This window comes from Phascolarctos cinereus, unplaced genomic scaffold (assembly GCF_003287225.1).
Source record: "Phascolarctos cinereus isolate Bilbo 61053 unplaced genomic scaffold, phaCin_HiC Scaffold_4;HRSCAF=312, whole genome shotgun sequence".
NCBI classification, from domain to species: domain Eukaryota; kingdom Metazoa; phylum Chordata; class Mammalia; order Diprotodontia; family Phascolarctidae; genus Phascolarctos; species Phascolarctos cinereus.
The window spans coordinates 88,228,184-88,252,877 of NW_027555847.1; the positions used below are offsets into that span (position 1 = coordinate 88,228,184).

Here is a 24,694-nt window from a genome sequence, read left to right on the forward strand (position 1 = left end):
TCCTTCCAAAATTACCCCCCCAAAAGGGGGACCAAGGTCCAAAGATGAGAGACCTCAAGATTGTCCAAAATCTGAAGGGTTGCTGTACCACTCTAAGCTTGCATTGCAAAGAGCTTTTCCATCTGTTTTCTCATGGACCCTCACAACATGCCTATGTGGTAGAAAGGAAAGTTTTTATCCCCATGTGACAGATAAGGAAACTAAGCATCTAAAAGGTCAGTAGCGCCCAGGTCTCCTGCTTATACTCCAGATAGCCTTTTACAAATAAGGTAATATCATAATGAAAGAACATAACATCACAAGACCCACGCCAGAGAATACCTTCCTTGGGACAGAACAGAGATGGCTGCAGAAGTTTGACAAGCTATCGTATGAGCCTCTTGCCAACCCACTGTGTTACTAAGCAAGAGACCTGGTCACTAGTCCTCTAGCCTGGCTGAGGGGTCCCTAGCTGAGCACAAAGCATTAGGAAGATGCACCAGGCTGTCCATACAGGCCCCAAGGCTTGAATCCTAAAGAATCAGGAAACAGGTTTCTGGTTCTAGTTGTCCTCCCCTTGACTGGTCCGTGGGAGAGAATGGAGAAAAGCAGAGACCGCAGAGTAATCAACACCACCATGCACTTCAGTAGTCTTCATATTTCACGTGATGACAGCCTGGAACCTCACAACAGCCCTGTGAGGTAGGTGGGGCAGCTTATTATAGATCCCCCATGTCATGAAAGGGAAAGCTGAGGCACGACGAGCTGAAGTGACTTGCTCAAAGTCACCCCACAACCACTGGTGGAATGGGGAACTATAACCAAGCTCTCTTAACCAGTGCCAATTCTCTCCACCTTCCCCCAGTACTAAGAAAAGCGACGTCTTTGGGCAGGATAAAACTAAGCTCTCCCCCACCCAAGAGCATCCCCCCCCCACATACACACCACAAGCCTTTTGCTCCCTCAGCACAAACCGTTCCACTGAGTGTTGTGTGTTTACAGTGTTGTGTTTACAGTGAAGGCCAGCTTTATTTAGGAGGCGCAGGTGTGCCAGGCCACCTCCTTGTAGGCACTAAACTAGGGAGGAGTTCCTATTGGGTCCCATGGGCTATTCCTGATTCTTGTTCAGCTTAGGCCCACAGGGGTGGTACAGCTACTAAGGGCCACAGCAAGGAGTCGCTGTGGCCTAACTGGGTCAGGACCACATCAGGGAAGGGCAAAGGGAGTGTAGGGACGTGGAGGAAACTGTTGGCCTCCCACTCCCAGAAAAGTTGGAGCCCTAGAGCCCTGGTGCTCAAGATGTGTTAATGGGAAAGACAGCTCAGTCCCTGGGTAGCCAGCTTGACTTTCTCTCACCTCCTCCCCTACCCACCCTACACTCAGGGTGGTAGTGGGCGACTCTCACCATTGGGGCCAACCCTTTGGCTGTTGTTATATATCCCAGGTTCATCTCTTGCTGAGGGGCTGCTCTGTGTCCCTGCGCTACTCCCTACCTCAGAAAGCCAAAGGTTGTTCTAAACATGGACAGGAAAATAGCATCACTGAGCCAAGGAGGGCAGTACACTCTCCTCCCCGCCCCTACCACCCAATCTCTGCAGAAACCGCCATTGTGGTCTTTGGTGAGCAGATCTGATCAGGTGGGTTGTGCCAGTCTTCAGACCCCATCCCGTAGGCACAAGGCCTCCACAGCTCCACTGGGGCCCTGGGCCACTCCACCAATGACAAAAAGCTGTTGCCCGGCCTGGAGACTGGAACAGGAGCATCGAGCTGTCGGCATCGAGGGCAGTACCTCCCATTTTCTCTTTGCCAGGCTGAAGCCTTCTACAGAGCCCAGGGGACATGGCTGGTTGCCTTTGAGAGGAGAGATCCAGTGTGATGAGAAGAGTCTGAGCCCTTGAGCCAGGGGTAGCCCCAGAAGGACAGACAGCATGGCAGCATCTGGCCTCCACCCACCCTGACCCAGGTCAAAGAAAGAACAATGATTTATAGGGGCCTCACAGGTCACCCAATCCAAGCCTCTTGTTTTGTAACTACTTTTATTTGATGCTTTAAAGTCAAAGTACTTTCCTTAACAACCCTGTTGGGGTAAGCAGCAATTAGACTGAACACTATTTTACAGATGAGGAAAGTGAGCCTCTGAGAGGTTCTGTAATTTGTCCATGGTTACACTTAGAACCTAGGTCTTCTGGCTCATAATCCTGTGTCCTTTCCACTATTTCATGCTATAATCCTACACCCGGAGGAGCTTTATTGATACTGCAAAATATATTCAGTTCCTTCAGAAGACACCTCTCTTTTAAAACGCTCTACCATAGCAAAGATCCCTAAGAAAATATATTTCATATTTGAGTTTTTAAAAGTCACCAACTATTATAATATTCTCAAACCATCTCTGTGAAGTTGGTAAGGCAATTAACCACCCCCATTTTACAGGCAGGTAAACTGAAGACCCATTAAATGTCTTTATATACCAAAGGAAAGACTAAGAAAATGGAGGAGACAGTGTCTAAGCTTGAGATGTAACCACTGTAACTCCCTGGGGTAAGCTCACTTGCTTGGTGGTCACTACTCCCACAATCTTGCCCTCTCCCCGCCTCAAGTCCTAGAGGTAGGATAAACAGGACTAGGGCTCTGAGAATACTCACCCAGGCCTCCCACTGCCACAACCTGGCCCCCAAGGTAGCCAGTCACAAAGTCTGCCCTTTTTTCTCTCATTCGAAGAGAACGTGGAAGCTTGGTCCAGGCACCTGCAGGAGACACAGGACAGTTTCTCTGCACTAGCAAATTGGAGTGAACACTCAGACCAGTGCTATAGGTCCCAAATGAGAACTGAAATGGACCTGAAAGCCAAGTTTAGACCTGCATCTAAACAGAAATGCCCATGCCCTCTGGCCAGGGGAAAGAATCGGGGTCTAGGCACTCAGACTCTCAGCCTTCAAGTGACCTGGCACTCACCCTGCTCAGAGTCAAACATTTCCACAGTGTTGACAAAGTGTGGGCGGGAATAGAAGTTGTGAGGTCCAGGCTGCTGCAGGCCTCCCAGGCTAAAGAAGCTGCCCTCTGCCATGGCACAGCTAGCAAAGGCCCGCCGGCTGGGCACGCTTGGGTACCGAGTCCAATTCTGCAGCTCAACATCGAACACCTCAAAGGCAGTTACAGGCAACTTCCCTTGGCGGCCCCCTGAAAAATAAAGGGAAAAGATTCTAGGAGGAGTCAGACTAGGGCATCCCTCTCTTCTCTGCCTCTTAACTCCACACCCCGGCCCTGGCCCCTTGCTCCCTCTCCTCGTGCATAAATCATATAATTCTCAATTATTTGCATCATCCTCTGCTGCCCACAGGAGAGAATGAAAGCAATGCTTGTGAGGACAGGTTCACAGTCCCAGTCCTTGCTGGCCTCAACCAGAAACTGTGCTGTGGCCATAAGCTGGTCCCTAACTCTAATCACACAAACCTTCAACTTCACACCTGAAGCCACTTACCCAGAACAAAGATCTTATTCCCCTGAAGGAATGTGGAGGCCCCATAGCAGGGTGTGGGCATGGAAGGCAAGGAGAGCCACCGGTCCCTGGAAGGTTCGTACATCCTCACCAGTGCTTGTGGGGCTGTGTCGGAACCCATCCCACCTAGAGCATATACCACACCATCTGCCAGAGAGAGGGCAGCTTCAGACTTTAAATTGCTGGGGGTAAGCTTGCCTAAACTAACCCTATTCTGGGATGGGATAACCCTCAGCAACCAGTTTGGCTAGTCTAAAGACCAAAAGAAATACTTTGGGACAGGGACACCACCTCTGGCAGAGAGATGTAGGAGATGGACCACCATCAGCAGGAGGATGTCAACAACTCATCCCTGTCTGACTCCCTACCCCTTCCTGTCTAGCCTGAGATCTATCCCTGCCCCCACAGGAATGGGGAGGGAGATCCCTGCTGCTATCTACTCCCTGGGCCACTAACCAGCACCCCCACCCCTTGGTTCTCTCGGTAAGAGTACAAAGCGGGGGAATCTAATTATAATAGCTGGCACAGTCTCCCTGGAGACTCCATAGCAACCAGTCTAGCATCAAAGCCTATAGTCAGTCAGATCCACAGCCCAGAGGCCTCCCCAACCCCAGGGCATACTTAAGTGTGGGTAGAGGCATTCGAGTAAGTAGGGGGCTCAGTCTGGGGCAGGAGGATTGTAAGGGAACTAAATAGAGATGAGGTAGGTCTGGGTTCAGTTTAGGAAGGAGGGTTCTGAATTGGGGGGAGGTCAGTGAGGAAAGAGATGGCTTAGTAGGAGAGGTGGTTATAGGAGAGACAGCCTAGGGCAGGGGCTAAATTGGGGGCTAAACCTGGGAATGGGGTGCGCAGTGTATGCTGTGGGGAAGAAGTCACTGAATAGGGAGACTCAATGTGAGTGCTTCGTCTGGGGGCAGGAGGTAGGTATGGGGTCTCTGTATAGGGCTGACATCAGGGAAGTGGGGAACAAAGTGGAGTTAACTGTTTGTGGAGGCTACTCTGGATTATAGGATCCAAATTAAATATAGAGGGAGAATAAAACAGCTGTGGGCTGTATCTTAACACACTGATCAGACTGATGACTAGGAGGAGAATTCCTGGATACCTCCGTTGTCCTTAGCTCTGGCCCCAGCTGAGCAGGGACATTATCCTGGACTCCAGCTTAGGAATATCTGAAAAGAGCATTCTGGTTTCCAGGAATACTCCCTCCTCCCCCCCCGGGGGACCCCGCCCCGTGTGTGTGTGTGTGTGTGTGTGTGTGTGTGTGTGTGTGTGTGTGTGTGTGTAGGGGGGCACCGTAGGGGACAAAAATGCAGGAAGAGGGGGCAAAGGTCAGTAGGGAGGATCTGCAGGTGCTTCCATGACAATCACCAAGGGGCCTAGAGCTCTGGAGTCTGACCAGAACTTTTATGCAGCCATATCTCCCTGGCCTCCTTCTCCCCAGCTCTCTTCTGTCTTGCTTTCCTTGGTAGAAGGGTAGAGGTGGGAAAGGACATCAGCTAGGCAGGAGGTCTTCCAATTCCATTACTCAAGGTTTTAGACAGAAATCTTCCACTTGGCATGTCTTCACACTTGCTCCCCTCCCTCCCAGCCTATTTATAACTGTGGGAGCCACCGCTGTCTGAATTCCCAGCCCTTATGTCTCCCAGGATGAGTAATAAAGGTTTGATTTTTTGGGGGGGGAGTGGAGACTCAAGCCACCATACTCCAGGAGGCCCCTCTCCTTCACTTGAATGGAAGGACTGCCCTCTCTGAGGCTAGACCGGCCTCCTGGTCACCCACAAATGGCTGGAGCCTCACTTCCTGCCTTCCACTCAGATTACCAGCTCCTGCGGGGGGGGGGGGGCGCGGCTGTGTAGACCAAGGCTGTGGGTTAAATGGGTGGTGGCAGTGGGGAAGTCTGAGGGTGACATTTGGTAGGGCTCCAGCTCCAGCCCAGTTCCCTGGATCTGGGAAGCTCTTACATGAGAGCTCTAGTTCTTAGCAGTTTAGGAGTTGAAGACTTTTTTCTCATTACTCCCTTTCACATTCTCTAAGTTTCAGTTACACTAGACTATTGCTCCCCACGCACAGAATGCTTTCTTCTTATCCATTAAAACTCTTCAAGACTCAAGACTTCAAGCCTGCCTGCCTTGTTCAAGAAGCCTTTGCCTCACATAATCCTACATTTTATAACATTTATTTGTATACACGTCATCCCCCAGTAAACTAGAAGCTTCTTGAGGGAAGGGACAGTGTCATTTTCCTTATTAGCAGCTCTAACACAGAGCAAGAATCTTGACTACAGTAGGGGCTTAATCAATAGTCACTAATTTTAATGCCCAGGTCAAAATGCCTGTCTTGGAGGGGTGGGGGAGGGGAAGTGACCTGAGGGAAATGCATAGAAACAGAAACCACAACAGAGCTAGGAACCCTATGCAGTATGCTAGGAAAGAGGCAAAAAGGTTGGGAATGGGGTTCGAAATAGGGGTTGGAAGAGAGGCTCCTCTCCCTTGGGATCCATTAGGAACCTAAGTCCTATGCTTACCTAGGGCACTCAGGTCCCAGATGTTCCCTCTTTCCCCTAAAGAGCCCCTCAGAGTTACTCACCTAGGATCACTGATTGAGAGTTAGAAGGGACCTTAGCCATCATCTAGTCTGACCCCTTCATTTTATAGAAATGAAAACAGAGCCAGAGAAAGGAAATCACTTGTCCAAGTCAACTAGATATTAATTGGCAAAACAGGGATTGAAACTCAGGTCTTTTGATTCCAAATCCAGGACTCTGTTATAAACCACTGCCTCCAGATTACCTTGATCACACTCCCCCATCATCTTGAAATCCAAGGGTCACATTCTATCTCCCTTGGAGGTATAGCAAGCATTTCACTCCTTCTCCAGAGTCATGTACCTACCCCCAGATCAGCCTTCCCACACCCAAGCTCCTGCTTACCCCTCTCCAAGGCTGAGATGCCCATGGCTGGCTGTGTCAGGGCAGCTCGAAGCTCCCAGCGGCCTTCATCCGTGTGGTAAGCCTCCACAGAAGCCAGGGGGCTCTGCCCAGCATCCATGCCCCCAATCACCAACACCTGCTTGCCTAGGGCTATGGCAGCTGCACCAGCTCTAGGCGTGGGCAGAGGGGGCAGTGAAAGCCACTTATGAGAAGCTACATCCAGCAACTCTGCTGTGCCCAAAGGCAGGCCTGCCCGGCTGCATCCACCCAGCACAAAAAGGTGCCCATCTTGGTATGCAGGTGTGCAGTATACCCGACATGTGGGCATGGAGGGGAACACATGCCAAACAAAGGTTCGGGCCCCACTGCTGGCCATAGCTGGCTGCTCACTTGGGGGGCACTGGAAGTGGCCACTGGCCCAGGGCCATGACCTAGTCAGTCCCTCATGACCCTGCTACCCAGTTTCCTAGTCTTCAGGGCCAGTGGGTGCTCCCTTGAGGAAGACAGACTATGGAGCTCAGCAGGGGTCACAAAGGCATTTCCAGTCCCCAAGGCTGAGCCTAAGAACCAGACATTAGTCTGTTTGTCTGTGGCTTTCTGTCCTGATCTCCAGGGGCAGAGAACAAGCTCCTCAACTCAGCCTGGATGCTGGGGAGGACCAAAGGGGAGAGGATGCACCTTTACCTAGAAAGGAATCACAGAATATAAGAATCAGAAATGATCTTAGAGGACTGCTAGTCCAGCCAACCCATTTTACAGATGAGGAAACCGAGGTCCACAACAGGGAAGTGATTTGTTTGAAGTCACACAGTAAACTGGTGACAGTGCTGCGACTAGAACCTAAGTGACCTGACTCCCAGTCCAGGGTTCTGTCCACAACACCACCTGAATCATGGAGGTGATGGAGAGACAGGAGGGTTGGCAAGGGGCTGGACCGGATGAAATCGGACGGGCAATCTGGGTGCTTGACTTGGGGGGGGGGGTAGGAGGAATGCACTTGGGACCCCTGCCCTTCCAGCACCCCCAGGGTCCTCCAGGTGGGGGGGCAGGAAGGAATGCGGGGTCTGGGCAGGTGTGCGCCCCGCCCAATCCACCTCCCCGCCATCGACGACTCTTTGGCTCCGGCCGGACACTCTCCCGGCTCTGCCCCAAACTTCCCGTCCCGCCGCGGACGCCTGCGCCTTCCAGACCCCGCAGTCCCGGGCCGGGAGGCCCGAGGGCCAGGAGCGTGGCTCCGGAGCCTCGCCGCCAACTTCGCCCAAGTGCCCTTCGCCCTCCCCGGGCCGGCACTTACCCGAGGGTCCCGGCTCAGCCTCTCGAGGAGGGGGCCGGGCCCGGCGGGCGGTCACCGCGCCGGCCCCGACTCCGGCTCCGGCCCCGGCCCCAGTCCCGGCTCCGAGCTCGGTGCTGGCCGCTGGCTCCTCTCGGCACCAGCCCCGCAGCCCCGAACCGTTCGGGAAGGGGAGGGTAGAGGATGGGAGCGGGAGGGGCCGGGGGACGGACCCGCCCCCCCGTCCCAGCAGGCACCCCCCCCCTCAGTTTTCGCCAGCTTCGGGAAAACCATCCAGCGCCTTAACCCTTCGTCTCCCACGCGCGAAGGCGGGACTGGCCAGGGAGGGGGCGCGGCTCCGGCCAGCCGCGGGGCGACGGAAGCTGCGGGAGGCGCCAAAGGGGCTGCGGGACGGGGAGCAAGGCCGGACTGCCTTCCTTCCCCGCCCGTTCCTCGGTCAGTCCCGGCGAACGCGGGACCCCAGGCAGAGGAGGAGGGCAAGCGGGGGGGCACCCCACGCTGGCCAGGTCCCGGCAAGATCAGAGTGGCGGTGGTGGCGCTGCGTCCCCTAGCGGCTGCATCGTGGCGCAGCAGCTGCCCAGCTGGAGCTGCCCACTGCGGGGGGGGGGAGACAGCGATGAAAGGGAGGGGCTAGGAAGTAACTCACTGCAGAGGTGCGTGAGAAAGGTTTTACCAGGTCCTACCCTCCTGCGGTGTGCCATTATACTCTTGCTGCAGAGGAGGAAACTGAGGTTCGGAGAAATGTCGTCCCACCGCTAGAGAGTGGCCTTTGCAGGCATCTTCCCTACCCGCTTCTGTCCTGCCGAGCTGGCTTTCGCTGATCCTTCGCAGGACTTTCATCTCTGCGCCTTTGGTTAGGCTGCTCCCCGCACCTGGAATGCACTCCCTTGTCCCTTCTCAGCTTTGCTCAAATGTCATCGCCTAAAGAGGCCTTCCTTGATCTCTCAGTGGCAAGCGTACCCCAACCACCACTTATTTCTTGTCCGGACCTATTATTTCAGTGGTGTAGGGAGCTGCCCAGAAAGAAAACTCCGTCCATCAATGCAGCCCAGAACCCAGTGTGCAATTTAGTCTACTATCGTTGCCTGCGGCATGGATCTGGCGAAAGCGTCCAGCTCGGAACCACCCAGCTAGTATAGGTCAGAGGTGGGATTCCTGGAGCCCAGGTCCTTCGGATTCCAAGGCCGACTTTCTAACTACTCCCCTCTCTTCCAGATTCTCTCTCTACCCTCTCCCAATTATCTTGTACTTGTTTTTATATGCCTAGTTATGTACAACCCCGCCCCACTCCCTACCCGCCTCCTGCCCCCAGCAGAATGTAGACGAGAGCGAGTGCTATATAAAACTGTGTTTGTGCCCCTGCTCTGTGGTACGATGCCTGGCACATGAAGTTGGCGTTGAATACTTGCTTTTTAATGGCCGGGTCTCTTCCTGACTGCATGTCCAAAGCTCTTTGCACTCCAGTAATTAACCCCCGCCCAACCCCAACAGGCCTTATGGGGGATATGACCCTCACATTATTGTGATTTCCTTTCCCCTAAAGAAGCCTGTCCTCTACCAGTCTCCTACTGAAAAGGCTGGGGGGATGGGACTCCAACTCCTCCACCTTGGGGATTTGTCATCCCTTAGTTACACATTTTTTCAAGACAACTCAAATACCAAATCCCCCAGGAATCTCTTCTCCTTTTCTCCTGAATATTCATACCTATGTATCTCTGTGGCACTCCCCCAGGCAGATTGTGGTTACTTGTGTTCATTTTTTTTAATCTTCCTTTTATTAAAAGACTGAGGGAAGGAAACAGTTTGATTCCCCATAGAGTACCCCAAAGATTTGTCCAGGGCCTCTGACTGTTTTAATTAACCAAGCAATCAACAAGTGCTCCTCAAGCACTATGTGCTGCCTCTCCTCTCCTCTCTCCACGGGGGGTAGCATGCCCTTACCTGAGGATGCTCTGGCCAAAGGAAGGTGAATTTTGATGGCCGAAAGGTACCTTGATACCTTGGGGTCTACTGGCTAGATTGCTTTCTTAAAGACCATGCCTAAAACCCAACTCACTCTGGCTCTCATTGACTGGCCAACAATAGGTCCCTGGCCAAGCACCACTTGATCACTATTTTTTGGGCCCGATGGCTCAGAGTGAATGTAAATATTGTTTGTCTTTTGGCCAAAATCCCTGAAGGTTTTCCCCTCTCAGTTTGAGGGTTTTGTTTGTTTGTTTTAATTAAAGGAGCCATCCCTTGACTCACTTCTTAAACAGCCCTATTCACTGAATGGGCCAAGTGAGAACTTGGAAATCCCTTAGCTTAAAAAGACCAAGGTCCCCCACTGCATCCTGGGCTATCTCCAGTCATCCTGATCTATATCTGGCCACTGGAGCCAGATGGCTCTGGAGGAGAAAGTGAGGCTGGTGACTTTGCACAGCCCTCCCTCACTTAAATCCAAATCACTTATAAGTCATGGCATCATCTTCCTGATGTCACAGTCCTTTTTGAGAACGAAGAACAAACCACACAACTATGTGCTAAGCAACACAGTAATTGGCACTGAGGATATGATGGGGGGGGGAATCAAAGTCTTTTCTCAAGTTTACGTTCCAAGTAGAGAGAGATCACATGTACATAAGTCAACACAAAATACAGAATAAATACAAAATGAATACAAGATGATTAAATACAAGGTAATGGGAGGGGCACTAGCAATTTTGAGGACCAGTAAAGGCTTCAATGGAGGTGATGATTGAGCTCCATCTTGAAGGAATCAAAGCATCTGATGAAGTGGGAAAGGAATACATGCCAGGTTTTGGAGACAGTGAACTTTCAAAAAGACAAAGGTGATGGGAGTGCCATGTGTGAGGGACAGAGAGGAGGTCAGTTTGGCTGGACTGAAGAGTGAAGGAAAGAGAATCATGTATTACAAGGCTGGAAACACAGATTGGGGCCAGGCTGTGGATTGTTTTAAAAGCCAAATAGATGATGCAAAGTGAAATAAGCTGAGCCAGAAAAACAATATTCACAATGACTACTACAACACCACAAATGGAAAGAACAGCCACCGTAGAACAAATGAAACTGAACATCAATGAATTACAAAGAACAAGCCTGTGCCCATGGAAGAGATGTGAGAACACACCTTCCCTGCTCTTTTGCAGAGGTGGTGATCAACAGGTGTGGAACATTGAATATGATGTCAGATTTTTTACAAATGTTCATTGGTTTTGCTGATTTTTTTCTCTTTTAAAAAATCTTTGTTGTAAGGAAAGGAAAGAAAAGGGATACAGGGGGAAATAGAGGTGTTACGTAAAAACAAAAGGTAGCCATTTATTTTCTAAAAAAGCCAAACCAAAGTGTTGATATTCAATCCTAGAGGCAACATGGAGCTACTAGCATTTGTTGAGTAGAGGAGTGACACAGTCAAATTTGTGCGTAAAGAAAATCACTTCGGTAGTTGTGTGGAGGAAGAACTGAAGTGGGGAGAGACTTGAGGCAGAGACCAAACAGGTAGCTGTTGCAATGGTCCAGTCAAGAGGTGAGAAGGGCCTGAACTAGGGTGGTGGCTGTGAGTAGAGAAAAAAGGACCAGTGCAAGAGATATTGTGGAGGTAGAAAAAGTAATGTCTGGAAAACAACTGAATATGTGAGGAGAGGGAAGGTGAGGGGTCAAGAATAACACTGAGGTTACAAGGCCTGAAGATTTAGTATTGGGAGTCCTAGGGGACAAAGTGATTTTTACCTAAGGTTACAGGTCTGGTAGGTGTTAGGCACAACTTGAACTCTGGTCTTCCTGACTCTGAGAATGGCCCCATCTTCACCAAGTCCCCTGCTTCCTCTCTAAAGAGGATGACCAAAAAAGGGACTGCTATCCTATATTGCACTGAGAGGCAAGAGAAAGTGATAGTGGGGAGGCTGGGTGGCACGGTGGATAGAGCACTGGCCCTGGAGGCACGAGGACCCGAGTTTAAATATGACCTCAGATACTTACTAGCTGTGTGACCCTAGGCAAGTCACAACCCCAATTGCCTCCAACAAACCTCCCCCCAAACAAAATAAGAAGGTGATAGTCTTCACTGTACTATATTCTAGTGAGGCCACAGCTGGAATACCGTGCTCAGCTCTGGGCGCCACACTTTAGGAAGAACATGGATGCATCCTAGAGTACATCTAGAGGAGGATGATCAGACTAGTGTGCAGACTAGAACATGCCATATTACTGGCTGAAGGAGTTAGGGATGCTTAGCCTGGAGATGACTGGAGGGACTAAAAGTATGGGGGTTTTTTCAGTCACACTATAATTAGACTATAAGACTGCCTCTTTGACAACTGGTGATTAGCTGAACAAATTTCAGTATATAAATGTAACAGATTATTATTACAAGATAAAAAATGACCCAAAAGACAATTTCAGAGAATCCTGGGTAACTTGAAGGGGTGAAGTGATGTGAGTAGAACCAGAAGACTTTATACAAGGACAACATTGTAAAAAACAAATAAGAAACAATGTTGAAAGACTTAGAAACTCTAATCAATGAAATGACCAACTATGACTCCAGAGGCCCTATGATGAAGCAATGTTAACGCACCTCCTGACAGAGAGGTGAAGGATACATAGTATAGACACATACATTTTTGGACAGGACCACTGTTTGGATTTCTTTTAACGGTGCTTACTTGTTAGGATTTTTTTCCCCTTTCTCTCAATTAATTCTCTTAATTGGGAGTGGTGATGGTTATCCATAGTGATGCCAAATAAAATGGGCACATTTTTTACAAAGTATAGACCGGGCAGCTAGGTGGTGCAGTAGATAGAGCACCAGCCCTGAAGTCAGGAGGACCTGAGTTCAAATCCGGCCTCAGACCAAACAATTGACACTTACTAGCTGTGTGACCCTGGGCAAGTCACTTAACCTCAATTGCCTTTAAAAAAAAAAGTATAGAACACTACATCAGATTGCTTGCCATCTTAGGGAGAGGGGAGGGGAAAGACGGAGGGAGAAAAAATTTGGAACTTGCAGTGTTATAAAAATGAATGCTGAAAATTATATTTACATGTAATTGGAAAAAATAAAATACTATTAAGTGGGAAAAAAGAAATAAGAAAATAAGAAAAAATGCACAGCACAGAAGGAAGTTCAGAAGCACAGGTAAGTACTATTTTGAAAGCAACATGTACAATTTATTATATGCTTTTCTTTTTAAAAGCAAAAAGTATGAAAGGGAGATTCAAAATTTCATATAGAATCTTTTTGTGTTTGAAAATGTTCTTTTTGTGCATTTAAAGTTCAGAATAAAAAATAACAATTGTTTTTGAGGTTTGTTGAAGAGTAGCCAAGGGAGATATGATCAATATCTTCAAGAATCTGAAGGGCTATCACATCAAAGGGCTGTCACAGGACAGCTAGGTGGCCCAGTGAACAGAATGCTAAGCCTGGAGTCAGGAAGACTCATCTTCCTGAGTTCAAATCAGGCCTCAGACACTTACTACTTGTGTGACCCTGGGTAAGTCATTTAACCCCATTTCCTTCAGTTTCTTCATCTATAAAATGAACTGGAGAAGGAAATGGCAAACCCCTCCAGTATCTCTGCCAAGAAAACCCCAAATGGGGCCATGAAGAGTCCAACATGACTGAAATGATTGAACAACAACATGGAAGAACTAGAAATCGACTTGTCCTGCTAGGACAGAGCTAGAAGCAAAGGACATATGGTGTAGGATAACATCTCCCTTCTAAGTAAGAAAACAACCCTAAATCAGGAGAGATATAAAAGAGTAGGATGGGCTAAGTGGACTAGATAATTGAGCTCTGAAGTCCTTAGGAGTCTTTGATTCGCCTCTCTCCCTCAGATCAGTAGGGCACAGAGCTTTGTACCCTGGATGCCTGTTATGTGGCATCACTGAATTTTTTTTTTTACTGAAATGCAGTGGCAAGTGCAAGGTGCCAAAAGGTAGAAGGCGGATCATCTGTAGAAGAATTGATCAGGGTCAGCAAAATCATAGACTTTAGAGATAGAAGGCACCTTAGAAATCAACTGGTCCAATCCCTCATTTTACACATGGAGAAACTAAGAGAAGTTAAAGGATTTGTCCAAGGTCATACAGCTAGTAAATGAAAGAGTCAGGATTTAAGCCCAGGTCTTTCTGACACCTAACCCACAGCCCAATTCACTATAATCAGTATAGATTCACTCGTGTGCTCAGGCTGACTAGGTGAAAGTGGGGAAGAAGACAGGAAAAGAGCAAAGGGAAGGAACCTGTGGGGTGAAAAAGAGTGGGACTCAATCTAGTGGGAAAGGCAAAACTCATGGCAAGAATGGTTAAGAGAATACAACAAGGCAGGACTACATAGATTTTGAAACTGGGGGTTGCAAACTACAAGTATAACAGAGCTCAGGAATAGCAAACCAGAGAAGGCTGGTGTAATCCTGAAAGACTTCCTAGAGGAGGTGGTATTTGAAGTGGGCCTTTGAAGGATGGGTAAATTTGGATAGCAGCAGATAGATGGAGGTGTGGGGAGGATAAAAGTAGGGAGCTAGGAGTGGGATTCGTAAAGCATGTTAAGACCCAGGGAGACTAGACTGGTTGGTCCCATTTGCCTGCTTCCCTCTCAGGGCCAAGAACATATCTTTGCCACAGGACCCAGAGCAAAGTAGATGATGTTTACTAAAGGTGAAACAAGTTGTACTGTAACTCACCCTGGGCTAGGATTCACAAGATAAAAAGATTTAAAGATAGAAGAGCCCTTAGAGATCATCTCCTTGAGGGCTTCTTAAACGGGGTCCACGTAAATTTCAAGGAATTACAGCTTTATTTCCATGTAATTTGTTTCCTTTGTAATCCTCTGAATTTTACTTTATTCATTTAAAAACATTATTCTGAGAAGGGATCTATAGGCTTCAGGGGCCCATGACACAAAGTTAAGAACCCTTGATCTAATCCATGCAGTTCATTTTACAGATGAGGAAACGAGTTCAGAAAGGTTGTGACTTACTAAATAGCAGAGTCAGGATAAAGCAGGAAACATGAGTCCTAGTCTCTTCCCTGCCACTACTTAGCTCTGAGAGTTTGGGCAATTCATCCGGCTTCTCTGAGCCTTATTTTATTTGTAATAAGAAAAGTTATAAGTTATTTGCATGGTAAATTGTAAATAAATCATAGTAGAGCAATTCAAGGTATTACTATTGTATTGTAAAGTCAGTCATCTAGTATTTATTAAGCCCTTGCTATGTGCCAGACACTGTGCTTTAAGCACTAACAATGAAAAATAGGAAAGAATACATAAAAATATGTTGATTTATGGAAATTAATGCAAAGTAAAGAAAAACATTAACATTAGAATAAACTATCTCACTAGTTCTCATAGGTTCAAATATCATCTCTATGTAGTGAACTCCCAAATGTCTATGTTTAGCCTTAATTTTTCTCAAGCTCCAGTTTGTACAAACTAGACATCCCCTGGATGCCCTATTTGCATTTCAAAGTCAACATGTCCAAAATGGAATTTATATTTTTCCCCAAACCCATCTCTCCTTTCTATTAAGGTTACTACCATTACTCCAGTCACTCAGGCTCACAACCCCAGAAGCATCCTTTCTGTTACCAAGTCATCAATTCTACTTTCAAAACATCTCACATTCAATCTCTTTTCTCTACTCGAATAGCTACTATCCTAAATTCATCACCTCTTACCTCACCTATTTCAACAAAGATAGTTAGGTATCAAAGTCAACAGAGCACTGGGCCTGGAGTCAGGAAGACCTGAATTCAAAGTCAGGCCAGATACTGATTAGCTATATGACCCTGGGTGGGTGAATCATTTCATCACTCTTCGCCTCAGTTACTTCACCTGTTAAAGGAGATAATAATTGCATCTACCTCCCACGGTTGTTGTGAGGCTCAAACAAGATATTTGTAAAACCTCAGTGTAGTGCCTGACACATAATAGGTGCTACATAAATGCTAGCTATTATTATTCTAATTGGCCTCTTCCTTCTGGTCCTTTCCCTTCCCCAATCCAAACAGCATGAAACTAGCCAATTAATATGCCTTAGATAAAAGTCTAATCATGTTACTCCCAAACTGGGCACCTTCATTGGCTCCTTATTGCCTCTAGGATACAACAAACTCTTCAGCCTGGCATTTAAAGCCCTCTATAATCTTGTTCCAACCCACCTTTACAGTCTCAGTTCACATCACTCCCTTTCATGCATAACGCATTCCAGCCAAACTGTCCTCCTATCTGCTCTCTGAACTCTATCATTCCCTCTATCCATGCTTCTGCACTGGTGTGAGCCTCACATCTGAAAGGCTCTCCCACTTCAACTCTGCCTATAACTATAAATCTCCAAAATATCCTTCAAAGTTCAGGGCTGGGGTCAGGTCCTTTGTGAAACCTCTCCTGATTCAGCACAATCTCCTCCAAAACTTCTCCCTGCTTCCCCTTCAATGTTGGTAGTATTTGAAATAGAGACAGAAGAAAAATTGGTAAGGAATACAGGGTAAAGTTTTAAATGGAATTTTATTCCTTATTTCCTATTTGTTGAAATTACTAAATTTTGTATTAAAAAAAAACCTTCAACAATTTATTAAATCATCGAGGTTGGCACTCTTTCTATTCATGAGGATCCCAATTCTTCTACACCTTGTAGCAGATGGTTTTCATGAGTTGTTTCATGAGCTGTTCTCAGGAATAGCCAAAAAAAAAAAGTTATTCCCTGACCAACTCTCTGGTGATAAGCCTCTCTCCATTTAAGGAGGGATGGCTCTCTTGGCAGAAACAAAGTCCATCATCAGGCCAACATGAAAGGCCTTTCTGGCTTCAGAGGACTGGCCTGAATGAACACAGCTTTTGAGAACCCAAGATACCGCCATGCCACAGAGAAGCATTAGAAATCATTTACCTGAGGAATACATTTAGAAGTTATTTTAAAATGTACACTTCTCTGCACTTTAGTTTCCATCCCTATAAAAAGAGGATCATCTACCTCAGGGGGCATATAAGCACATATAAAAGTGCTTCCAAAAGTTTAAAAATGTGAGAGAAAGAGGAGGCATTATCTTACATTTATGCTTTAGTAAGCTTAGGGAAAGGCAGGCCATTTATGTGGGTAAGGAAGGGGGGAGGCAATCGGTGGTGGCTGGAGGGTGAACAGAAAGGGCAAATTGAAGGATAGTTATAAGCTCATTTGGGTAGTTTAAGTCATGACTTGGTGCTGGTGATGATGGTGATGAGGATGATGATGAATGACAGGTGGAGAGGACTGAACCAAGGAAGAAATGACAGGCTGTGGTAAAGCACTGGCCATAGGGAAGTGGGGGGAAATTCGAAGAGTGGGTGGTAGGTCAAAAACACATTGCAGAATTCTAGCCTTGCAAACCACTGTTACCAGTAGGAAGGCGGTCAAATTGGAGCTAAGGGACAAGGGGAAGATTCTGAGTCAGAGTTAGCTTTAAGAACCCTTCCATTACAACCCACAATTAGAAATGTCTTAGAGCACAGTGCTGGAGATATGGACTTGGGGGCCATTTTGAAAAGGCAGTAGTGGTAGGTAGTTTGTCTAGCTCTTTTCTCATCTATTCCCCTGGGATATCTGACCTAACCTTCAAAACCCATGTCCAATTCTCAAGGACAGGATAGATGCATTCCACACTAATGAATTCTACATAACCAATTTCTTAACATCCTTTCAGGACTGACTCACACCCAGTTTGCACATGAGTAGTATATCATATAAAACATGTTTTTTAGTAAAATTAATATATGTGTGCATTAGTACCAAGAAAGTGTAGGTGGTGTTATGGGAAAAGCAGTGTACTAGGAGTTGGGACATCAGAGTTCTAGTTCCATGTCTAATCCTGGCTGGTTGCTAACTTCCTCATTCTCACCTCTGATAGAGGTAACCCAGACTCTAGCACTATCCCAACCCTCAGGATCATTATACCCTTTCCGACACTGCTTGGCATACAGCAAGGACTTGATATGTGTTTTCCAATTCCATTCCATATTTATATTAGACCTACTGTGGAAACCTGTGTGACCCACTTTCTTTCTACTTCTGGTGTTGGCTTAGCCAGAGTTAACCTTGTCCTAAGCCCTCCCCTCAGAACCCAGCCATACCAACTACGGGTCTACCCCATGTAGCCAGTGAGAAAAAGAGAGAAGTAGTATGTGGCCCCACACTGGAGTTGGATTTTAACGTGTAGATTCCAATCCGATGGGCACCAATTTGTGTAACAGAAACCAAGGCAGAGCCAGAACCCTGATCCAAACCAAAAGTCCAAGTGCAAAGGTCCTAGGAGTGAAGGGGAGATCCATTCCCAACCTACAACTCCCACATTGGCCAAGCCAAAATAGACTACAGAAATGATGAGGGCCAGATCCAAGGGTCCTTCCTACCCTTTGCCCCCTCCCCATCCTGATTAAAATGGAGCAGGTAACTTGCCATAAAGTCCAGAAGGGCTATTATTCGTTGAAGCAGTCTGGAAGTCCACTCCTCAGTTGAGCTGATTTCTCAACAGCCACCACCTGCTTGGGCCTTTGACAAGTATTGGTCATACCGATCCTCACACTGGCTCACAGTCATCAAGAAGTAGTCAGGGTTGGCAATGGCTTGAAGGAGATCATTTTGCACTAGGCAGATGCTGTAGAGTTCAGAGGTAGGGACTGTGCAGCATTCTTGTTCTCCCTGGCCCATAAACACCTGTAGCCAAGAGCACACACACACACACACACACACACAGAGCTCATAGGGGTAGAATATGCTGGGGTCTCTGTATGAGGCTGGGAAGAGTGCCTCTGCCCAGTAGTATGTTGCACAAAATCCCCATTCATCCTTTAGCCCCCAGGAAAGACTACAATCCTCAGTTCCTCCCACGGTGGCCAATGCAGTGGAAGGCTTGGAAATCAGCCCAATCCTACCATAACCAACTTTGCTGGCCCTTAGGATGGGTGTCTCACATGAACTTGAGTTAATTCCATTCATAAGATCATTGATTTAAAGCAGGAAGTGACATTAGAAACCAATTCCAACTTCTTCATTTGATAAATGAGGAAACTGAAGCTGAGAGAGGTCTACTGGTGATCTATTACTTCCAGGATCAAATATAAAATCCTATTTGCTTTTAAAGCTCTTTCTAACCTGGACCCTCCTACCTCTCCAGCCTTCTTACAACTTACTCCCCTCCACATACGCTGAGATTACATGATTGTGCATATATAACCTCTATCAAATTGCTTACTGTCTCAGAGAAGGGGAAGGTGAAGGAAGGAGGGAGAAAATTTGGAACTCAAAATTTTTAAAAAATGAATGTTAAAAATTGTCTTTACATGTAATTGGGAAAAAATAAAATACTCTTTAAAAAACAAGAAACTAGTGGTGTCCTTGCTGTTCCTCACACGTGACACTCCATTTCCCAACTGTGTGCAATTTAGCATTTTCATTGACTGGCCCCCAAGCCTGGAACTCTCTCTTCCTCATTTCTGCCTTGTGGCTTCCGTAGCTTCTTTCAAGTCCCAGCTCAAGACCCATCTTCTGTAAAAAGCTTTTCCTGGTCCTCCTTAATTTTAATGACTTCCCTCTGAAATTATCTCTAATTTGTCCTCTATATATCTGGTTTCTACACAATTTTTGCATGCTGCTTCTTCCCACCTACTTGAAAGCTGAGACTATTTTTGCCTTTCCTTATACCCTTAGCCTAGCCTACAGTAAGCACTTAATAAATAAATAAATGCTTTAATTATATATATTTGTAATGAGTTTTGTTTTTCTTGCCTTCTCAATGGGTGAGGGAGTGGCAGTAGCTAGGGAGTGAATTCAGAACTGAAAATGAAATAAAATTTTTAAAAAAGTGAAAGCTGGTTGACTTATTTACTCAAATTAATCTAGGGTCACATAGCTAAATGTGAGGCAGGATTTGAACTCATGTCTTCCTGCCTCCAAGCCCAGTAGTATATCCTCTATCCACAGAGCTGCTTCCTGTCTCTGTGAGTTAGAGGCTATCTCCTCTCCCTCCCAATACTCCAATCCATTTGTACCTGGGGATGGAAGATGCTCTCTCCATCCTGCAGCCGAATATTATCATCAAAGCAGATGTGCTGGACCTCAGGGTCATGGGATCTACCCATAGTGGCTTGCCACCCTGGCTGGAGAAATTGTTCTTAGCCCACCTGGAGAGGAAGGGAAAATGGGGGATGTGGTGGGGGCGGTCATCATGGAGCCTACAGCTTCCTATGGTGGAGCTTCAGACTAGGATGGCGTTATGCCAGTGACAGGTGAGCTAGTGTGTGGGTTCTACGTGGGTTCACCCAGGCCCATTCCAGAGGTAGGAGCTTCAATTGTAGGATACATAATGAGCTTTCACTGCTTGGACTGCCTGGCAGGAGAGCTGCTGGCATTAAATCATACAGCCAAGTCAAAATTTACTAAGCAACTACCGTGCACCAAGTGTTCAGGGAAGGCTTTGCTCATGAAGGAGCCAGTACCTAAACTATACTTTGGAGGAAGGGATGGATGTCCACACAGGAGCCCTATGGAGAAACTGGATTCTTCAATACTAGGTCACTCCCTGACCCTGAAGGGGCTGTGACCAAGCCAGAGATGGCAGCTCTCAGGGTGACAGAGGGTAGGGTAGAAAGATCTCCAGAGGGGCAGCAAGGTGGTGCACTGGATAAAGCACCAGCCCTAAAGTCAGGAAGACCTGAGTTCAAATCAGACCAAACACTTGATACTTACTAGCTGTGTGAGCCTGGGCAAGTGACTTAACCCCAATTGCCTTAAAAAGAAAAAAAAATGTCAAAGAAAAAAGAAAAGAAAGAGCTCTGGAATGTCCCAGAATACTAGAGTTTCAGACTGGGCTCTGACACTAACTGGTCCTGTTACCCCGAGCAAGTCACTTCTCTTTGAGTGTTTTTTCATCTGTAAAATGGTGAGAATAATACTTGCACTGCCTATCTCCTAGGGCTGTTGTGAGGAAAGTACTTCGTAAATGATAAATAACTCCTCTGGGTTGTTATTGTCATTACCAAGCAAAGTGGTCCTGAAAGCCCCCCAGGCCTTCCATAGCACTGAAGTAGTCATACACGACTCTTGCATCTGGCGAACCTGACACAAACTCTTTCCCTCGACTGACCATCACCTTTTTTGGACTGCAGCGGATCTTTCCGGGTCGCAGGTCCACAGGGAGCTGCAAGAACACGGAGGGGTTGAGGCCAACACATATCCCCAGTGTTACCCACCTCCCCTTGTTTCTCCTTCCCTCTTCCCCCACCCCCAGTTCTAAGAAAGACTGGAGGCTCTTCAGTTACTAGACTACTGAACCTCTCCTAAGGAATGTCCTACTCTGGTTTCCCTTGCCCCAAGAGCATCTCTCACCACCACCTCTTTCAGAGCTGAGAATTGTGGATGCTGGCCTTGAAGAGCATTGTGTGTGGTCTGAAGTAGTGAGGTCAAGTCTTTGCCAAAAGTGCGGAAAATGACAGCAAAGCGACGGCCCTGCTGACAAAGACCAGCCAGTAGATTGAAAAAGGCTGGCAGTACACGGTGGTAATGATGGCCATCCTCCCCTGGGACAGAGAAAACTGCATCAGGCTGGCCAGGCCACTCCAACAGCTGCAAGTAGGAGGAGAAGAGTGTCTGGAAGGGGCGGCCCAGGGTACTTGATGTAAACTTGGTGTCCCGGCCAAAATTCGAGGAGAAGCTGGTGGCATCAGGGGTAGGGGGCAGTAATGAAGGGAACTCACTCAGCCACTGCCACTCACCTGAAAGAGAAAATGAGTCCAGAGTTGGGGTTGGTGTGTAGTAGGGAAGGGAGAGATACAACATGGCCAAAAATCAGCAAAAGAGGATATATCTGTCCCCCTCTCATATATGGAGCTCAATGGCGGCCAACTCTCTCCAAAGCCAGTGATCAGAGCTGAGTCGGTAGTCAGAAGTATGATCCTAATTTCATATTAGAGCTGGAAAAGATCTCAGAGACTATGTATTGCAAGTCTTTCATTTTCCAGATAAGGAAACTGAGACCCAGAGAGGGAACTTTTTTTTCTTGCATGGACTTGTAACTTCATACACGTAGGGAATTTCAGGCAAGAAAACTCCTTTTATCAATGCAGATCTGCTAATCTTCTGCAACGTTTAAGAAGACTGCATTGGGCACTGGGAGTTTAAGTGATTTGTCCAAGGACATTTGTTTTGAGAAGGGAATAATAGTAATAATAGCCATTTCTATGTCTCTGTATAATTTCTATATCATTTCTATAGCTCTTTAAGGTTAGTAACATGCTTTACAAATGTTCTCATTTGATCCTCTCAACAACTCTGAAAGGTAGATGCTATAATTATCCCCATTTTAGAGAGGAAACTGAGGCACCAGCTGCCTTTATGGTTTACAAAGTGGTTTCCTTACATCCCCCAATGAAATAAGTAGTACAGTTGTTATTACCCTCTTTCAGATGGAGATGATAAACTGAGATTCACAGAAGTAGTGATTTGCCCAAGGTCACATAGCTGGTAACTGAGGAATCTGAAGGAGTTGAACGGGTAAAGTGGGAAAAGGGCCAAATACTCAATAAAATGACCCAGTTCAAATATCATCTCTATTATATACTACCTGCGTGACTTTGGGCAAGTCACCTCATCTCTCTGACCACCAGCTCCCTCCTTCGAGGTAGGGCACAATGACTTTCCAAGGTCCCCGCCTCCAATCAATCTATAATCCACCAAACCCCAGTCTTCTCTGAGTTAAACCACAGCAACTTGCCCGAGGCCACAGGGAGTCAGGAGAGGGTCCCGAACTGGAACCCAGACATCCTGACTCTCAGGCCATGACTCTTTCACTTGCACCCATAACCTCTCCACAGGCTGTGCCCTGATCTAGGGGAGAGGAAGAGTGTCTCTAGGGAAACCAGATCAGGGATACTTTAGACTTATACTCATTGGGGATCTCAGGTCCTTTCCCAACAAAAATAAAATGGTGCTATAAGCTTTACAAAATGCTTTCCTTATAAAACCCTGTCAAAATCCCATTTTACAGAAAAAGAACCTGAAGCTCAGAGTTCAGCAATTTGTGCCTAAGGATCACACAAGAATAAAAATCAAATCAGGATTTCAACCTGACTAATGTCAAATCCGGATTTCAACAGGTCCGGCAGCCCTTCCATACCACTCCAGTGCCTCTCCTGACGGCTCCTGAAGATTTACTCCCTCACCCTCTGCAATAACCAGGAGCCCAAAGACCCACCTAAGACACAAATGTATGTTGTCAACAGGCACCCAAAGCTGCATGGTCCTGGAATGCTTCTTACCCTCCTGGTTGAACTGCCCCCAACACACAGTGCTCAGGTAGGAGTTGAGGGCAGCCACAGGGCCCTGACCAGTGGCACTGTCAGACACGAGGATGGTGTTGTTTATGTCCATGTGAAGGACCAGTTTTTTGGTTCTTACAATGAGAGGATATTCAGGGAAGCCCAAAGAGTCCTGACCCTCAGCCCCCAGACGTCCACCAGGATGGGGACACAAAGGCTTCCCAGGCTCCTCGGGATCTGGGCTCCCCGGGGGTGAAGGAATCCTCCTCGGGGCCACGAGTCTCTCTCTATTTCCATCCTTTTCTGTGCCTGCAGCCAAGGCAGGAGTTCTGGGGAGTCTGCTCAGGTCTGGGCTGACAGCCCGGCAGGCAGCAGACTCCTCCATGCTCATGCCCTGCAGAGGAGGGGAGGGGCTGGGGGGGGCAAAGAGGAAGCTAGAAAAAAGATTATGGAGGGAAAGAGAATTAGGGGTTGGGATAGGGGTTTGATTTCAGGTGCAGGGGAGAAGGGTTAATTTGGGAAAGAAGGGCAAGAGGCTGCAAGGAGTGAGGAGTGGTCTCTGCGGCTGGGAAGAGAAGGGTTAATGGGGGAGGGGTTCCTTGAGGGTCAGGGAGCTCTCAGGCAAGGGGACAGGGCGCAGAGTTGGGGTCATGAGTCAGAGGCGCTGAAGGGTCAGTTTTGCTCCAGAAGAGAATGAAACTAAATGGCTGAGGGGGAGGCTGCCTTGGGAGGAGCTGGAGGTCAGGGATCCGGAGTCCGTGACATCTCAGGAAGAGAAGGGCCAGATGGCGGTCTCGGGGCCTGGAGGCAAACCAGCGCCCAGACGTGGCTCCCCAGGGCGGGGCGAGTGGGTGGGTGGTCTTCGACCCAGGGTCCGCCTAGTAGCCTCAGCGGCGCTGTCCCATCTCTTGACTTCCGGCCTCAGGTTGCCGGCACCACAGACACCGGAACTGGCTGCCGGACCTGGGCTAGAGCGTCTCCATTCCGCCCCGCCCCACCCCAGTCTTGTAGTGCTCCCTAGTGACGGGTTGGGCCAGTTCCTCCAGTCCGACTGGGGGCGGGACAAGTGCCCCAGCTGACTCCTCCCTCTCCCTAACGAAGTTTCTCCGCACCGCCCATCCCCACCTCTGTCAGTGCCTAGATGCTCCCAGCCCTTCCAGCGAGCCCTGCCTATTTGGACCCACCCCCAGACCCTTGGGACCCCAACTCCAACCCAGCCCTAACCCACCCTATCCACCAACCCTTGGGTCTCTATCTGGATCAATGGCCTTGGAGTCTCTGTCCTCTATTCTGCTAACCCCTGGGATCACGTCTCGGCCCCGCTAATTGGTAACTGTGGGACATTAAGCAAGCTACTGAACTCTGGGCCTCAACTCCGTCAAATGTAAAATCATGGAGTTGGATCAGATGACCCCAAGGGCCCTTTCTACTCTAAATCTAAGTCTTTAAATAATGTCTAAGATACCTTGTAAGAAATATGACAGAGTGGTTAGAGTTTTGGATTTGGGAGTATTGAAAGGGTCCACCTCCTGCCTCAGATGCTGTGTGAATTCATACAATTTCTTGGAGCCTCAGCTTCTTCAACTGTAAATTTGGGATAATAATAGCAACCAGTTTTTAGGGGTTTTTGAGAGAAGCAAAATGAGATAACTTTTGTAAAGCTTGCAAACAGTGATGTATACATGTCAAAGTTATGTTTTTTAC

The 24,694-nt window shown here is 47.7% G+C and overlaps 2 protein-coding genes across 2 annotated transcripts; both read right to left on the reverse strand.

Moving 5' to 3' along the window:
• Positions 1-617: 617 nt before the first annotated feature.
• Positions 618-8,292, reverse strand: KLHDC8B (kelch domain containing 8B). Its single transcript, XM_020999076.2, has 6 exons — positions 7,705-8,292; positions 6,411-7,094; positions 3,461-3,625; positions 2,935-3,159; positions 2,625-2,726; positions 618-1,830 (listed from the first exon to the last, which is right to left on the reverse strand). The coding sequence occupies exons 2-6, from the start codon at positions 6,784-6,786 to the stop codon at positions 1,634-1,636; spliced, it is 1,065 nt and encodes a 354-aa protein (XP_020854735.1). The 5' UTR covers positions 6,787-7,094; positions 7,705-8,292; the 3' UTR covers positions 618-1,633.
• A 7,899-nt stretch (positions 8,293-16,191) lies between these two features.
• On the reverse strand, positions 16,192-23,947 carry LOC110217037 (uncharacterized). Its single transcript, XM_020999166.2, is given in 6 exon segments — positions 16,192-18,392; positions 19,727-19,806; positions 19,809-19,858; positions 20,714-20,874; positions 21,063-21,448; positions 22,991-23,947. Coding segments are annotated over 6 exon segments (1,257 nt in total). The 5' UTR covers positions 23,382-23,947; the 3' UTR covers positions 16,192-18,203.
• Positions 23,948-24,694: the final 747 nt, after the last annotated feature.

Excerpts from the sequence above, each read along its gene's own strand:
- KLHDC8B (XM_020999076.2), bottom strand. The coding sequence starts at position 6,786 with ATGGCCAGCAGTGGGGCCCGAACCTTTGTTTGGCATGTGTTCCCCTCC. Across the intron at positions 3,626-6,410 it reads CATCTCAGCCTTGGAGAGGG|ATGGTGTGGTATATGCTCTA; the intron begins GTAAGCAGGAGC and ends TCTCTCTGGCAG. Across the intron at positions 1,831-2,624 it reads TGTGGCAGTGGGAGGCCTGG|GCAACCAGCCATGTCCCCTG; the intron begins GTGAGTATTCTC and ends CTCCTCTCAAAG.